Here is an 18,344-nt window from a genome sequence, read left to right on the forward strand (position 1 = left end):
ATCAAATGCGATTCATGGTGGTACAGTGATCTTTGTGAAGGAGAATGTGCGTTTCCAAGTATATAATAAGTTATCACTGGTAGTTGAAGAGCAAATTTTTGAACTTACAGCAATACAGTTAATTGATTTTAATACCATCATCGTTTGCTTTTATAGACCACCTACAGGTAAGACCAGCGCTTTGTTTGACAAGCTGCATGCAGTTTTTCTCGTGTGTGCATGGTGTGAACTTTTGACTTTATATGCGCAGGAGATTTGGAATATCGATCTGTTAGCCGATAATAATGATACCTTAGAGCTGTATAACTTAACTAAAAACTTTTGGTTTACACATAACGATTAAGGATGTTACCAGGCCAAATCTATCTTCAAATGCAGCAAGTTAGGGGCTCCTGTTTTGGACAATATTGTTACATCCTTACATCCTGATAGATGGAATGCTTCCGTTTGCACACAGGTGTGTCTGATCACAACGCCATCATTTTCAGTACACCAATGAATGTGACTACAGACAATCTTAAGTTAAAGAAACTTGTTAGGCCTATCAATCCTCAGAACTCTAAGCTATTTCTAACTTACCTTAATAGTATAAATTGGTTAGCTATATATAATAGTAAGGATGACTTAAACAATAAGTTCAATAAGTTCTTTGATTTGTTGTTATGGCGGCGGTAAACAGCGCAATGCCTATGAAAACTGTTGGGATAACCAACATAAATAGTAAATCTAACAACAAATGGTACAATGGAGGACTTAAGAATATTTAAAGGTCCAACTTGACAATGCTTACTATTTATTCCTGCAACACTAACTGTAACAGGTCTAAAGAAAATTATATTGCTCTAAGAGAACGTACAAGGCAGAAAATTAAAAAAGCCAAACTTAATCATAATAACAACATAATTGACAGTTCAAACAATAAATCAAAAGCTGCATAGTCTGTCATAAATCAGCTTAGAAATGTTAACAGTAAGCCTCCCAATATTAACGCTAATATTTAACGCCTGATGCTTTTAACAATTTTTTTTTTCTTACCAGTGTAGAACAAATTTGTAATAGCATACCAACTGATGTAAATAAGCCTAATCATAGTGTTTTTCTTGACAATAGTGAGAACTGTGGCAACAGGAAACAATTCAGTAGGGTTATTCACTCTTAGAAGTTTTACAGTAGAAGAAGTCTACTACCTAGCCATAAACCAACTGAATAATAGCACTTGTCTTGATATATATGGCACCAATGCAGCAATACTGAAGTTATCAGCTAGGTCTATTTGTGAAGTACTAACATATCTTTTCAACTTGTGTATTAAGCAGGGTATTTATCCTGACACAAACTAATAGTAAGTAAGGTCATTCCAATACACAAAAGTGGGCCTAGGGATGATTGTGCCAACTATAGGCCAATATCTATTGTTCCGACGCTGTTCCAAAGGTCTTGGAAACGTCTCATTCATGAACAACTTTCCTCCTTCTTGGAATCAAATAAGTTATTGTCCAAGAATCAGTACGGCTTTAGACCTAACCATAGCACTGTTGAAGCTACTCAGGATTTGATCTTGAATTGTTTTGAAGGACTGGAGAACAACCTGAACGTTCTTTTCAGATCATTTGATATGTCCAAGGCCTTTGACACAGTTGTCGCATCATATTTTACTGATAAGATGTATTTTTATTCTATTGACAACAGTTTAGTGCAGTTCTTAAGATCTTATTTGAACAATCGATGGCAATCCGTGTTCCTAAATGGCTCTTACTCAAAAACAGTTAGTGTAAAACAAGGTGTCCCACAAGGGTCCATTTTGGGACCCTTGCTTTTTCATATACTCTATGTTAATGACCTGCGTACAAACCTAAATGCTCATTCAGTAAAATCATTTCTTTTTGCTGACGATTTGGCAGTGTGTGTCCAGGGTAACAGTGCAGAAAATGTGGGTTACATAATCGGACGCCAAAACTAAAACCATTCATGACTGGTGTAAGTTAAGCCTTAATGACGGGAAAACCTCAGGACCTTGCTTTCAGCCTTAGCAATCGGGGGGAAGTAACCCAACTCAAAATTCTTGGGGTTTCACAGTCCAGAGCAATCTTAAATGGCATCAGCAAATTGACAGTCTTGCGAACAAAATTTCAAAAGGCATTTTCATGATGATCAGAGCACTTAAAGGCAGTATCTTGTTAGTGTTAGTGCTGCTCTGTGTTTACTATGGCCACATACATAGCTACCTCTCTTTATGGAACTTCAATCTGGGCAAACATGGATATGTACAGAAACTTTTTGTGCTGCAAAAAGCAATCCGTCTGATTTGTGATGCACACTGGCAGGCCCACTGTAAAGAGCTCTTCATTAGGTTAGGTGTCCTTTCATTGCCTTCTATGTATATATTTAGCACACACTTGTTTGTTAAGAGGAACTTTGCACTTTTGCCTGCCAATGTCTGAGGTCCATAACTATGCAACTAGAAACAAAAAAATAAACTTATAAGTGAAACGATGCAGATACTCTGCAACTCAGAAGAGTTTTCTATACCAAGGCATAAAAATGTTTAATGTTTTGCCGGAAGGTATTAAAGAGCTGCCACTCACTAGATTTAGACAAAAACTAAAGAACTTTCTAGTTGCAACCTGCTTATTACGATGTAACAGAAATTTTTACGAAGTTGTTAACTCTTTTAAGTTAGGTTAAGTAACCTTTTAAGTTGACTTTGATATACATGGTGAACATGTTTACAACAAATAAATATTTGATTTGATTTGTCAATAGCAATATAAAAGAACCGGGTTCGCTTACTGTACTCAGTTTTAACCGAGCCTGTTATAACCAGTTTATACAAGGCGATCCAAACAGGATGTCTAACAGGGTTGGTAAGTAGGATCCGTCTACAGAATTTGATAGTGCTTGGCTATGTTCCGCCAATGTTACTTTCTCGATATGGCCATTGGATGACGTTGGGAACAGTGTTGTAATAAGATTCATATGTTCTATGTTTGATGTGGTAACATGGCTCCTGTAATAAGATTATATATAGCAGCTTCGTTTTGTCCCATGTTCAGAAACATGAAATATTTCTTTCTAGATTTCTAGATAACAATTTTTCTTATGGCCCCCTACAACGATATGGTTCATCTTAATATAAATTACCCAGATGAATTAAGCAGAAATACGAGCTTTGAAGCTGTTTTATATTCAATTTACATAAGCCCTTAGAGTACTGTAGACTTATAGAAACCTTATAATGCCTTCTTGCTAACCTCTGTTTAGAGAAAAGAATATTTTAAGTTTTCCCTCTATATCGATCCTAAAATTTATATGATTTGTCCTCAGGAACCTTAGTCTTTGCCAGAAACAGAGAAATCCACACTTATCTCCGACAAACAACTACAATAAATCCGTCTCTCCGTAATACAGACCCTCTGAGAGGCCATCGAGTTCTACAAAATCAACAGTTCCCACCTTGCTTGAAAACATTTTGTATAAATTTTATATTTATGTACAACTACATAATTATTTATAACTATTTTATTTATTAATAATTATTATACTTATTTATAAATACTATATTTAAGTATAACTATAATACCAAGTGTATAGGAAAAAGTCAAGCTTGTTTCAGTTACACCGTCTTTGACTATTATGTGTATTTTATTCAGTGATTCATTCGGTTTAGATAGACTTCAGACTTAGAGGCAGAGCACTATCGTAGCGTTACTGGTTACTGGTGTTTGAGTAGTTGAATTTTCATACATTAAAAATTAGAACAATCGTAAGAATCCGAAAGTTATATAATTTCAGTCCATTATTGTTCGGCAGTGTTATTTTATCATTTTAGTCTAAAATATGTCGAAACCAGCAGAAAATCAACCTGAAGAATTGGTAACTAATTTTATCTTGTACTCAATTTTCTTTGAGGTTATGATTATTTCTGGCAGTACTTTTGTAATGCTAGTTTTCCTGTTTCTTTTGTGGTTTACTTTGTTTCATTTGAATTGTCAATCTAAGCATAGTTCTTGTATAAAGTCGTTATTATTGTATTCTTATCTACATAAATTAGGATACACAAGTTGTATAATTTGATCTTTTTAAAATTTGCTGTGTCATCTTTATTTGTTTTATTCCCATTGGTTGAATAAAGCTGTAATTATGTAGCCTACTAACCATAGAAATGAAATTTCAATTATTCTGTACTATCAGGTTTCTTGTAGGAGTTTCACTGTACATTCCTTAATATAAGTTTTGGTAATTGTTCAAACTTATGTACTTCTTCTGTTGTCTAGGCCTATATTTAACTGTACAATAATAAACGTACAAATAGAGCTAATCCATTTTTATATCTAACTTAATACAAGGCCTATAATGGTTTAGAAATTCGGTTTGTGTTATTTCTTATATTAAAATAATAGTTTTTGTCATCTCTTAGTACAAAACATGTTTTGGGTCAGTCAAAAGTCGTTAGAGGTACCCTACAATATTTACTTTAGCTACTTCACGGGGGAGACTTTAATAAGCGGCCTACACTCTTTACTCAATTGCTATTATCGAAAAATCTATATATTATCCAACCTTGATATATAAAAATCGTAAACAATAATTTATAATAAATTAACATAACAAGAAGAATCTTGTACATTACAATTTTAAAAACATAAATTCAATAATAACATTACAAAATAACAAAACCAATCAAGGCCTAGAATTATATATCAAAGAAACCTTACAATATTTATAACTTGCCCAGCTTGATATCAACGAGTAACCGCTTTTGTGAAATGGAGGAAAGAATTCTTCCCATAGTTTACCAGGAGCCTAACCCACATGTTGAAGCCACTTAAACAAATTTCACTTGTAAAAAATATCTCATATAACTTATTTCCTCATATTCATTGCCATTTTCAAAGTCTTAAAATGTTAGTTACTTCTTCTGTTTATTATTTGCATTAAAATTGCTATAACTAATAAGTTGAAAATCATATGCTAAGTTAAATAAAGGGTAGGGTACGATAAGCGGACCCGGTTTTTTATATCAAAATTGGCAAACGATATTACTTAATCATAACCATTGATATAATCAATCGATACTGATTAATTATTTTGAATTATTAACTTAAATAGTCTATATCAACAGCTGTAAACACTTCAAAATAATACACGTAGGGTAATATTTCAATTTTACCTAAGTAATTTTAATTATTAAAAATGGCAGTCAATTTTAGAAAACTACACAACATTGCTTTGAAAGATGATAAAACATAAATAAAATATATTGTTTTTGTGGCTTCAACATGTTGGACTCGTACCGAAAACCCCAATATGTGAAATTTGTGGGAAAGAAACAACTGTAACTGTGAGACGAGCAAATATGGTAGTCTTCAGTTTTCCTAATTTTTGTTATAATAACTTGTTTTATCACTGTAAATATTAAATTCATATTTTAATTTAAAACATATGATTGTTATTGAGGACTATAGATACTTTTATATCAAATAATAGTCTAGGATTTGAGATGCGAATATTAGGTATCGAAGACTACATTCTTTGATATAAAAAATCTGGTCCACTTATCGTACCCTACCCTAAATAAATTGTAATGTTGAATTTTTCTTAGGATAAAAACAATGGAAACATTTGATAAAAAATATCCAAATAACGAGTGTAGGCCGCTTATTAAAGTCTACCCACTTTAGTATCTAAAATAAATTTGTATAATATCTAAAAGTATTTTAATATAAAAATAAAATTTAGTAATTGTTTAATTTAACCACTTCACACTAGTCAAAATTTCAACTTTAAATCAGAATAATAAAGGTATAAGAGAGTAGCACAAAAGGGAAGAAAGCCCAAGTTATACCGCTGGCCATCATTATGGGCCAAGGTGGCACCTCACTTCTCTATCAAATCCTCGAGATAGTACGTAAATTCAAGCTCAATTTAAATTAAAAACAAATATAATGATCAACTTCCTGAATATCTAGTGAAGATGAGGATATAGTGGACAATGACTGCCACATTTTTTACACAAAGAAAAGAATGTAAAATTCCATGTTGTGTTGAAACAACACAATATCTGAACTTTTCATTCTAACATATCAAACAAAGTGATAGAGCACTCACTACACATATTGTCTGTAGGTAAAACTAATTCACTTGTATAACTCCATTGTTATAACCAAACTCAACAAAACTTGATTCCGAAATGGCTAATGGCAACAACAAAACACAAAGAACAACGTCTTTATTTTAAATCTTAATACGCAGCAAAATATGACTACTCTATAGAGGTAGAAACTGTTGCAGAAATTACGATAAATACTACTTGAATAACTTAAATTATCCTCTTATGCACTTGGTAGCTTTGCATGAATGTTGGTATTCTGATTATCCCCTCCACCTAGGAACCCCGATTCCCTCAGTCCCCTAGATTGACAAAATTCATGAGCTATAACCTAAAATTTCAAACATATTATCAGTTGTGTAATTATGGATCGCGACCATCTAAAATTTCTGTATGGGAATTAAAACATACTATTTTAAGAAATTGATAAAAGTGGTTTTGTATCGTTATAACTACCATGGCTAATGTAAAAATTAAGTTATCCAAAAATTGTTATATGCACAGTTTTATTTCCAGGTGAATTTTAGGGGGTCACAAACCATGAACTTCATAATAACTTATAACAGTACTTTAGTATTATCCGGAGGCCACTATTTTTGGAATAGTTTTCCTTACAGGGGACCTTAAAACATTTGAAAGAACAGAATATAGGCTATAATACATATTTATGCATAGCCTATAACAAATGTTAGATGGGGATATAGTGGCCGCCTTCTTGCTGACATCGCTTCCTTTCAGTAGACAGAAAACAAGAACCAGTCATCATAATAACATGCAATTTTCATAGAAAGTCAAATAAAGTCTGTTTGTTCCAATAATGCAGTTTTTGTAGGTTCCTGGTAAGAAAAACTGTACCAAAAATAGTGGGCTCTGGATAATACCAAATTACTTTAATAACATACCTTTTGAAAATTAGGTTATTAAATATCACAAATATTTCATTGATCTAGAGAACTGGGAAGAATCAAGGTTTTTAGAGATGGGAAGGGGCTGTGAATATACATGTTTTGTACAAATTTAAAAATATTTTGGGGTACTTTGGGATTATAGCGACCACACTAGTATGAAGAACACAAAAATATAAATTTATAGAAACAAACATGATAGAACGAAAAAGCAACTCTTTAATTACAAACTTACAACGATTATCAATTGTTAATGAGGTCAGATTCCGTTATACGACGCACCAGCTGAACGGGCGGCGAGACTCTGCAATCACGTTATCTACTAGACCACTCGACTTTGACCTCTGTCTGAGGATGGGGAGGGGTTTGCAATAAGACAATTCCTGTTTTATATTGACGAAATATTGTTCTATGCTAACCTAGTAATCAGTAGAAGCAAAATGCAAATAACGATTCATGTCGGTGTGGTCGGTATAATCCCAAAGTACCTATTTTGGTTTTATATATCAGTATATACAATTGTTATAGTTATTTTTTAATATTCTTGTTTAACATATTTTTGTAAACTCCATTTAGTAAGAAATATTTTTTTAATTAGTTTGATAACTTCATAAATAGCTCAGCTATGAGTATTTTACAAAACTTATACATTTGGTCAAATATTGGCCTGAAACCTTAGTTTGAGAAAATGGCAGGGTTAAAAGTGTTAACTAGTAAAGCTTTTGGAAGCTAAGTAAAATTTTTGAAAATGGCTTGGTGCAAGTGATTTAATTGGCATCTGGAGGGTTAAATAACAAAAAAATCTCAGATTCTTGCCATTTCAAACTATTTTTCTGACAAAAAGTTAGATTATAATACAGTTTTAAAATTTGTTTCTGAGACAGATATATTTGAATAGTCAGTTTTTTGGCAGGGGGAGGATATACAATGTTTTTACTATTGACTCAATAATAACTGGATCAATGAATGCAGTAAGAAGGCCGATTCTGCTTTTTTTCTTTGAAAAAAGTATCTGGTTAATTTTTTAAAGTTTTTATTGTATTTCAACTTTTTTCATTTTTAGACTATAACTACTATCATAATGACATTACCAACATTATGACAGAACTAAGCATTTTAAAACCAGATAGCAATACACAGCAGCAATACTGAGCGATAGCAATGATGATAAGGTTTAGAATTAGACAGCTTTTTCCTTCAACTCAAGTTTCAAGTCTCAGCAGTCTTGCAATCTGGGTCATCCAATTTCAAATCATCCAATAGAAAAATCAAATGTCATGTAACATTTAGGACAATCATTCGAGATATAGACTACAAGTAATAAAAAAACCACTTATGCTGTTTATGAGAGCTAGTAGAATGGGGTGAGCCTTAAGTTACGGGCCAGCGTTTGGTCCTTGTCTTTTGGTTAAGCACTATGTAATCGATTTTGAGAATGTCAGGAATTTTGCCCAGACTCAACGAATTGTTTAAAGTGGTGATCCAGGGAACAAGTAAGTCAACAAAGTTGTAAAACTAAAGGAGGTATTCCATCATGGCCACAACTCTATGAGCTATCGAGGCGGGTTAGTCTCTTAAGAACGTTTTCTCTGGTGATTACACATGTGGAAATAGCTAGACAATTGTCAAATAAGTATTGTTGGTAATCAGCCTGGCAAAGGGACACCTTATATGCCTTGTAGGTGATTTTCTTTTAAAGAGTGAGATCCTTTAGTTTTCTTGTGATCCAGGCAGGGAAATGGTTGCTATTTACTCTCTAACAGCGTGTGTCATTGACATAGACATTTAACATCATAGTTAACCGTTCCAAAGACTTACAAGATAATCATTCCAGTGGACTTGAATAAATACATTGAAACATTTCAAATAAAACTATATAGTTACTCGGATATTTCAACTGTGTACTATATTAAATATTGTCCAAATACGGATTGTCAATCTAATCAACACCAGCAATTTACGAGGTTTTAACAATGTCGGATATGGCAAAGCCGTGGCACTCAAAGGGTTAAATATAGTGACTTTTGTGAACGTTGTATAAAACAACTTTTTTTTATCTTAATATTATTTTTAAGTTATGGGTTTATAATTAAATTGTGTTCTAAGCTAAAAGCCTCGGTCATGACATCTTTTGTTCCTTTTATTATATTTGAACATCATGTAACTCACGAAGTATCAAAGATTAAAATTTTAAATTAGTCTAATTTATTAATCAATAAACTAATTTTCATTTTACATTATTTATTATGCAGTTGCATAGGCCTAAATAAAGATATTTGTTGTGAAATGAAAATATTTCATTGACGTTTTTATGTATTGTTAATAAATTCTACAATTTGTAATAATTTTAAATGTTAAAAAATCTATTATTTCAGTGGTTATAATTCTATTTTGATGACTAGAAAGAAGAATTTTACTTTCTATTGTTGGTATGGTCAGTTACGGAGATATTACTGCTTGGCACATCAAACGATTAACCCATGTAAGCTAATTCCTTCCTACAAATTGACAGCACAGACTACTAGCTTGTCGAGCTGACTGTTCCCTAAAGTATGCAGTGGGCACAAATTAAGTAATGTAAACTTTTATTATTGTGTGGTTATTATTAGTTGCACTGAACCTTAAAGTTGTTTGCAACACATTTCCCAACTAAAGAATAAGGATTTGTAGTGAAAATTTGAGATGCTGGACCTCCTTTTTTTCCTGCAAAACCAATTTGGTATGAAGAATGAGATTTAATTATTTTGTCAAACAATAGGGACTGTGTTTTAGACAAACATAAGTTTACAATCTTAGTCTTCCATATTTCTCATCCAAAAGTAAGTTGTTCTATGTTATGAATTAGCATTTGTGTGATTGAATTAGCACAAGCAAATTAATTACTGTCAACTGTTGTATTTTGATTGTAAGGTTCTCAGACCAGATCTTCATGGTTTATAAATATGTGCAGAATGAATATTTGATTACTTATTTAGGTAAATAGAAAATAACCATCATTCATATATTTCTTTTGTTTTCTAGTCCGAAGATGATAAACGTTTGCAAGAGGAACTCAACATGCTTGTTGAGAAGATTACTGTAAGTATGCTAGTTTTTAACAATAATTTCGACGATTGAATCTATTTAATAATTAAATTTTAAGCAACATATATGAGGTACAATATTGTATTAAAAATAAGATGAATTCAAATAAAGTTTCTATGTGAATGATTATCAGGTAGCAAACTACCAAGTTATTCTATGTATCTCATGGACATTGAAAATTTACAAGGGTAACGAAATAAGTCAAAAGTCAAAACTTTCCCAAACAAATGTGTTATCACAAAAGCAATAAAAAATGGAAACTTATTGCAGTAAAATAAATAGACAGTTGTCCAGTGATTATAAATTTACTGCACAAGATTAACCCAGAAGTGGCAATCAAATTTACCTGAGTGGCAGGCATATTTTTATTTTGTGCAAAGGTTCACTAATTTTTTATAAATTGCACACGGTATAATGAGACCCTATTTTATTATGTATTTTTGCAATCTATATTATTAATACAGATTACAAATATAACACAAAAAATTATCTAACTATAAATATTTAATAGTTACAATTTAAATCAAGACAAAAATGTATGTTTTTGAAATGCCAAAATCAGATAGATAACTAAAAAATATTTTTTTAATTACCAAAAATATCTCTTTTATTTTATTATCTTGTCTACATCTTAAATCGTGTGGGCTTTATTGCTTATATAACTTATTTTTATGTAGAAAACAAAGATGATAACAAGTTAATATAATTTGTTCAAACTGTTACTAATTGTGAAACCTAAACAAATTTGAGATTAAAAACACAAATTATGTTTTAGCTCAAAAAGTGCTGAAAAAGTTGTAACTTGAACAGATGATTAGAGTTTTCAAAATAACCGTATTATAATTTGAAGATATACACTTTTTAGCAAATTTCCTGTAAATATAAAACAAAATATAATTGTTAAATATTTGTTCAATAGTATAAAGTAGCATAAAGTATAAAATCGGAAAAGTAGCTATTAATCAATGTTTTATAAACATCAAGAAAGCCAATTGATTTACTTATTCTGAAATCATGGAAATTAGAAAATTAGTACTTTACGGGTAATGCTAGAGAGCTACAAATAATTGTTTCTGTGTATTTATCACAGCTTATGTGTATATAAAAATCAAACTTTACTGTTCATAAAATTCAATAAAAATGTAAATGTATATTGAACAATATGGTTTTACATTTAAAATACTCCAGGTACCATCCATCAAAATGACAATGTTGCCAATACATGCAAACACAACTAAAAGAGAGTTACAAAGATCTGAAAAAATTGTATTGAGTGAAAGTCCTACTCAAAATTGCATGTTTAGGCTATGTGAAAAAATGTTCATCAAAACACAATCTGATGAAATATTCTTACAAGCAAAGTTTGAAACTATGAAGTTATAATCAATTACAAGAAGTGGTGTACTACAAATCAGGCGCAGATGGTAACACAAATGTTGACTTTTTATGAACTGACAACAAAAATAGAAAAATTCATTCTTCATTCCTACATTACCAAGAACAGGTCAAGCTATTTTAAAAATCATAAAGATCCTTGTGCTTTAAATGTAACTACGATATCAGTAGACTTTAATGAAAACTACTCCTTTATGATACAAGATGAGGTCCAAAGTTTACCACTCACCCCCTTATATAATTTCCCATGACTTAATTTATGCTGTGAGTATAAAATTCAAGAAACCCTGATACAATTTGTTAACAAAAATTTCCTAACATCACAGATGTTCATTACTACAGTGATGGTTATGCAGGACAGTATAAAAATAAATACAACTTTATGAATCTTTCACTTTATGAAAAATACTTTAAAATTGAAGACCAATCGTAATTCTTCACAAGTCATAGAAAAATAGAATGCGACGGTATTGGAGAAACTGTTAAACGGTTGGTGTGATAACCAAGTCTTCAAAGGCCTCTTAAAGATCAAAATACTGAATGCAACTACATTTTTTCAGTCTTGTGAATCCAACATTGCAAAAATTAATTTCCACTTTATTTCAAATCAGATTCGTTGCAACCTCGAAAAACACTTTGAAGATCTCAATATCCATCCAGGTACTAGAAATTTTCACAATTACAGACCCTTGGACTGTGTTGGGACATTAGAAGCAAGGTGAGTCACTTCTGATGAAAAATCAAGTCTAACACACAATTTAAGAAATGGGTTGACTTTAAGTTTGAAGATTTGTACCCCTCTCGCTTCATTGCTTGTACATATGACAATCTCTGATACTTAGGAATCAAAGAAGATGTTATTAAAGAAGATGGAGATGTAACAGTAAAATTTCTTCACCCAACAGGACCATCCGCTTCTTTTTACTGGCCAAAACGAGATGATATATGCTACATGCTGATTCCACACATCCTTGTAGGTCTAGTTGAATCTTCTCACATCTCAATGGGAAGAGCATATCAATTTTCAACAGAGTGCACCAGATTCATCAATATTCTAGTTAAAACAAAGTATTTATTCATTAGTTTGTGACTCTTATAAGTACTGTGAAATGGATCTAAATTGATACGTTTTGTGAGTGTAAGTATATAATTGTCAAGTATACTTCATTTGTGTGTACCTAAATATTAGTCAAGTTTATATATTTTAATACTAAACCTAGAAATCATATGTGACATATTATTATTATAAATTTTAATATAAATTATAAATATATTATAATCACATTGTATATTATTATACAGGGTGTATATTATGTCTGGAAACACCCAAATATATCCTTTAATAATTTAAATATAAATTTGAAACCTCTTACAATCGTGATAGAGATTGGGCATCTACTTTTTGGAACAATGTTTTGTTTATGTCACACCAACGGGGGACGTCCTGCCGAGGGTATTCGTGAATATTCTTAATGGAAGCCTATACCTTGTGATACATAATTTTAAAGGTAATAGCTTACTGAATTGAATGCCACAAACCGCATCTCAAAGGAATTATTCTATCAGAAAATAGAGCATTTTTAGTATTGAAAATTTACTGATGTTCAGCAATGTAATTTTAACATGGTTCTTGCCTCAAAATGTGTTACACTAATTTTTTATCATTTTTTTAAATGTTCAATTAAATAAAACAAAAATTTCATTTTAAGCTGGTTCTATTAGCACAAATTTGCCAGTTTTTATTACAGTACAAATTATGGAAATACTTTATGTTTTATTGATTTCTTATTACAAATAAAAAATAATGTATGCTGTTAGAAAAGTCTTACAAACAAACGTTTTACCTGCATTTGGTGTCAAAGCAAGCAATTGTTCGAACTGTGTTCCTTCTACGGTTTGACAATGAGCCAATCTTGTGGAAAATGATTCGACAGAGTTGCCTAACATTTCTTCAGTTATCAAAGCAATCTCCTCTATAATCTGTTTTCTTAGGTCTTCCAAATTATGAGCTTTCTTCTATAAAACATTGGATTTTAAATGACCCCATAGGAAATAATCGATTGGTGACAAATCCGGAGATCTTGGAGGCATTCGATTTCTCCTCTTCGGCCAATCCATTTATGAGGAAACCTTAAATCCAAATACTCTCTTACCTGTCTCCATAATGGGGTGGAGCACCATCCTGCTGAAAAACCATACATTATCAAAGTATTCTCCTGATGCAATTTTGAATAGCTGGGATTATTTCATTTTGGGAGCATATTGTAGTAAAGTTCGGCATTTAAATTTCCATTGATGAAAAAGGGTCCAACAATTTTGTTACCTAAAATTCCACACCATACGTTCAGTTTTTGTGGTTGGGACTCAGTAATCCAATGTGGATTTTCACTAGCCCAGTAACGGCAATTGTGCCTGTTATCATTGCCATTTAGGAAAAAAGTTGCCTCATCAGAAAATAGTATGTTGGTCAGAAAATTCTCTATTGTCATCACATTTGCGCATCACAAGTTCACAAAACTCAACTCTTCTGTCGTAATCATCCTCACTTAACTGTTGGACTAAATGAACTTTAAATGGTTTGTATTTATTTAATTTTCAAAATCTTACTCACAGACATAGGGTGCATATCATGTTGCTGTGCAGCTTTTCTGAGCGATGTATGTGGGTCTTCAATAAATGTTTGCAAAACATCTAGTGGCATGTTCTTCATCTGTTGCAGATTGTATCCTACCCGACTTTGGCCGATTACGTACACTCCCTGTCATTTTCAAAACGCTCAATAGTTTTTGATATTGTTGAAACACTTATGGGATTCCTTTTGGAAAGTGTCATTACAAAACAAATTACAAACTTCCCGATAAGATCTTTGACGATCGCCATATCCTCGCATCATCAACAGAGTAATTCGTTCTCTTTCAGACAATTCCATTTAAAATGCCAAATAAAAACTGAACTACTGTAATTAGATAACTTGTTGACAGCAATGCTTCAGAGACACTGATTAACTCGACAGGAATGATATGACCTTTGTCCATTTGTAATTCCCAAGCTTAGACCTGTCTAGTGAAAGCTCCATGCTCAACAAACCTGAAACCTGTAGACCAGATGATTAATAACACAATAATGTTTCTCATAGGCTAGTGACCTTTGTCTCTTTAAAACCTTCCTGCTGACTGGAAAACACACAAGTTACAGATTCATTAAGTAATTCAGAGAAAGTGACTCATAAGTTTTATTCATTGTAATAAAAAACTGGTAAATTTGTACTAATGATAACCAGCTTAAAAATAAATTGTTTATTTTATTTTAATTGAACATTTAAAAAATGCTTTAAAAAATTAGTGTAACACATTTTTGTGGCAAGAACCATGTTAAAATTACATTGTTGAACATCAGTAAATTTTTCAATACTAAAAATGCTCTATTTTCTGATAGAATAATTCCTTTGAGATGCGGGTTTGTGGCATTCAAATTCAGTAAGCTATTACCTTTAAAAATTATGTATCACAAGGTATAGGCTTCCATTAAGAATATTCACGATACCCTCGGCAGGACGTCCACCGTTGGTGTGACATAACAAAAACATTGTTCCAAAAAGTAGATGCACCAATCTCTATCACGATTATAAAAGGTTTCAAATTTATATTTAAATTATAAAGGATATATTTGGGTTGTTTCCAGACATAATATACACCCTGTATATGGTTTTCCAAGTATTAAAATGTAGTTTATACTTTTCTTTAAATAACTGAAGCCACCCATTGGAATTTAGCAAACCCCACATCGTTTGTAAATAATGCATTGAAACTTGCAATGCATTTAAGAAATAAGAAAGAACAAAATACATATAATGTTAATTTTACTAAATTAAAGTCCATACCATGCAGAAAGATTTCTTGATTTTCTCATTTCTTTTTTAGATTTAGCATTAAACCATGTTGGAGTTTTTAAACCTAAAAGAGAAACATAAAAAGTGTGTACAATCAGATTACAGTTTCTAGACAGTCTGGTGACTGTAAGGATCCATCAGATGTCTGGTCAACGATTTAGCAAGCCAACTTTCCTTTATGTACGAGTATGAATGCTGTTGGATCTGTTCAGGCCAATCTGGCCAGCCTATCATTAAGTATAACAAAGGTCTACAATGACCCAAATATAAAAGATAATTACTACTAGTTGTTTCTTTTCAAACCTTAGTTAAAATTGTTTTTGATAGCTACAAAAAAGGTATTAACTCCAAAATGAATTACTTGAGTTATAATAAGTTTGTTCTCATTTTTACTGCTTTTGGCAATAAGTAGATTTTCAATTAATTTACTCCTCCTGAATAAATATGCTTGATTTTTCTATTGTTTCAACTTTTATTCTGTTGTTTTTCATGCTCATAAGTTCGTTGAAATATTATTCAGATTTATGTAATACTTAATCATTGTTCCAGGGTTCAGAGGAAAATCTGTATAAGCCAGCCTTAGAAAGTATGAGGGATCTGATCCGAAGTTCCACAACGTCTATGACAAGTGTGCCGATGCCTTTGAAGTTCCTCCGATCCCACTATGGTGTCCTGAAAGAAGCTTATGATCGGATGACTGAGAAGGAAGCTAAAGAGTTGTGTGCAAGTATAGTCTCTGTGCTAGCCATGAGTCAGGATCTCCCAGGAGCACGCGAGTGTTTGAAGTATTGTCTTCTCAGCTCCAAATATGATGTGGGTGATTGGGGCCATGAATATGTCAGGTATGCTGATTTAGAAGTGTGTAAAATACTTGCACTTATTTTTACTGTTTTCGCTCAATTGCTTCACCCCTGGAAATCAGAAGTTTTGACTGTTATGGGAGTAACTAAGGCCCAAATCTGGCTTCAGTCCTGAAGCTGGTATTTATTCTTTTGGAATATATCACTATGGTCCATTCTGTCAAAGACTCACCTTAAATAGTATTTTGTTTCTATGTATACAATGTTTATAACAAAATCTGTCTAAGTCCATTAGCTACTGAATGATGGAAGCTTCAGCAATTTTCTAGAAATTTCCTACTGTCCCTTTAAACTTCAATATAACTACAGGTAGCATGACAGAGTACCTTGCAATTTGAGAATGCCCTTTTTTGTGTAGCAATTATTCATATATCTTGTATTGTTTCCTTTTTAACTTATTCTGGACTGATTCTTGAACTGACTCTATTTTATGCTGTAATCTGGAAGAAAGATGTTAAATATCTTGTGTCTAGCTGCAACGACAAAAATGTGTTAAGTTTGTATTAATCACATGAGTACTGGCCATATTACAGAAGTACATGTGAGAAATGCCAGGATTTGTTTTGCAATAATGCATGCTTTTATTTAAAACACTAACATTTTTATTTTTCAGGATATTATGTTAATTGTGTATGTAATTTATTCCAAATTAACTATTCATTCAGGGGTACACTCAAAACTATATTTTGCTTTGCAAAAATAAATAACTAAATACCTATATTACACAAAATTTATGGTAACCTAACTTCTGCGTAACAATTTTGTGTAACAAACTCCTTGAAATTAGAGGAAAACTAAAAAAAATCATAGCGGTGAACTAGTTTTGAAATTCTAAAGTTAAAAATTCTGCCACCTCAGACTTCAACCAGGTAGTCACATCCTCCTGCAGCTCCACGTCGTCATCAAAGCATTGCATCGCAAACCAAGTATTCATTGCTGGAAACCGGTGATAGTCACTCGCTGCAAGGTCTGAACTGTTAGGCAGATGTGGAAACATCCCACTTAAAGGCATCCAGGACTTTTTTTGTACTTAACTTTCCTCTGTGTTTGTTTTGAATTGATCTTTTTAACTTTTGCAAGGTTACACAATACCTCGCAGAATTTATGGTTGTGGCACGTTCTAAGAAATCAAAAAGAAGAACTCCTTTCCTACCCAGAAAACAGTTTGCCATAATCTTCTGTGCCGACAATGTTTGCATACATTTCCTTAACTTTGTGCTGTGTGTGCTCCCATTCCATAGACTGTAATTTGGTTTTTCAAATCACTTGTTTTACCCAAGTCTCGTCTCCTGTAATGATTCAATCGAGCAGTGAGTCACCATCTTTTTGGTAAGTGTCCAAAAATGTAAATGAAGCAACCATACACTGATTTTTATGGGTTTCTGTTAAGATTTTCGGTACCTATATTACATAAAATTTATGGTAACCTAACTTATGCGTAACAATTTTGTGTAACAAACTCCTTGAAATTAGAGGAAAACTAAGTGAGAGTTCTGTTTTTGTGAATCGGCTTTCTTCTTTAATCTTCTCATCGACTTTAGAATCAATTTTATCAGTCATAATGCTTGGTTGTCCATTTCGTTCGTCATCATACATATTAGTTCGGCCATTTTTAAACCCTATGCACCACGGAAGCACTCCACCCTCAGTAATCATATCGTTCCCATAAACTTCAAAGAGTTTGTGATAAATCTCAATTGGTTTATTGTACTTAGCCAACACTACTGGCCGCACTTCTCAACTCATGGGATTTTCAGTTGTGTCATACATTTTAAACTGCTATTTTAATACAACAAGGAGCGACAGTAACCTCTCACTAGCACGGCTGGATAATCACGGAGTGGAGAAATACCCTGGCATCAAAATGGCTGCGATAGTTCCGCCTATAGCGGCTAGAGAGCAAAACACAATCTACTTTTTTGATAGCCCTCATATTATCTAATAACAACAAAGTTTTACTACAAAGTACAACAGTTCATATGGGCTTGTTAAAACTATGCTACACAAATAATAATTCTTCCACAGCAGGACATTAGGAATTTGTTATTGTGATTCTATTGGGGGAGGGAAAATGGAGCAGTAGCAAATATGAGTTTCTTAAA

General features: G+C 32.3%; 1 protein-coding gene across 1 annotated transcript in view; it reads left to right on the forward strand.

Moving 5' to 3' along the window:
* The first annotated feature begins 3,665 nt into the window (after positions 1-3,665).
* LOC124359109 (26S proteasome non-ATPase regulatory subunit 2) overlaps positions 3,666-18,344 on the forward strand; it is a 49,838-nt gene continuing 35,159 nt past the window's right edge. The window contains exons 1-3 of the mRNA XM_046811563.1: positions 3,666-3,873; positions 10,036-10,092; positions 15,932-16,224. Coding sequence (XP_046667519.1) covers positions 3,838-3,873; positions 10,036-10,092; positions 15,932-16,224 — 386 coding nt within the window. The 5' untranslated portion in view covers positions 3,666-3,837. The remainder of the gene's footprint in view (positions 3,874-10,035; positions 10,093-15,931; positions 16,225-18,344) is intronic.

Source organism: Homalodisca vitripennis, chromosome 4 (assembly GCF_021130785.1).
Source record: "Homalodisca vitripennis isolate AUS2020 chromosome 4, UT_GWSS_2.1, whole genome shotgun sequence".
NCBI classification, from domain to species: domain Eukaryota; kingdom Metazoa; phylum Arthropoda; class Insecta; order Hemiptera; family Cicadellidae; genus Homalodisca; species Homalodisca vitripennis.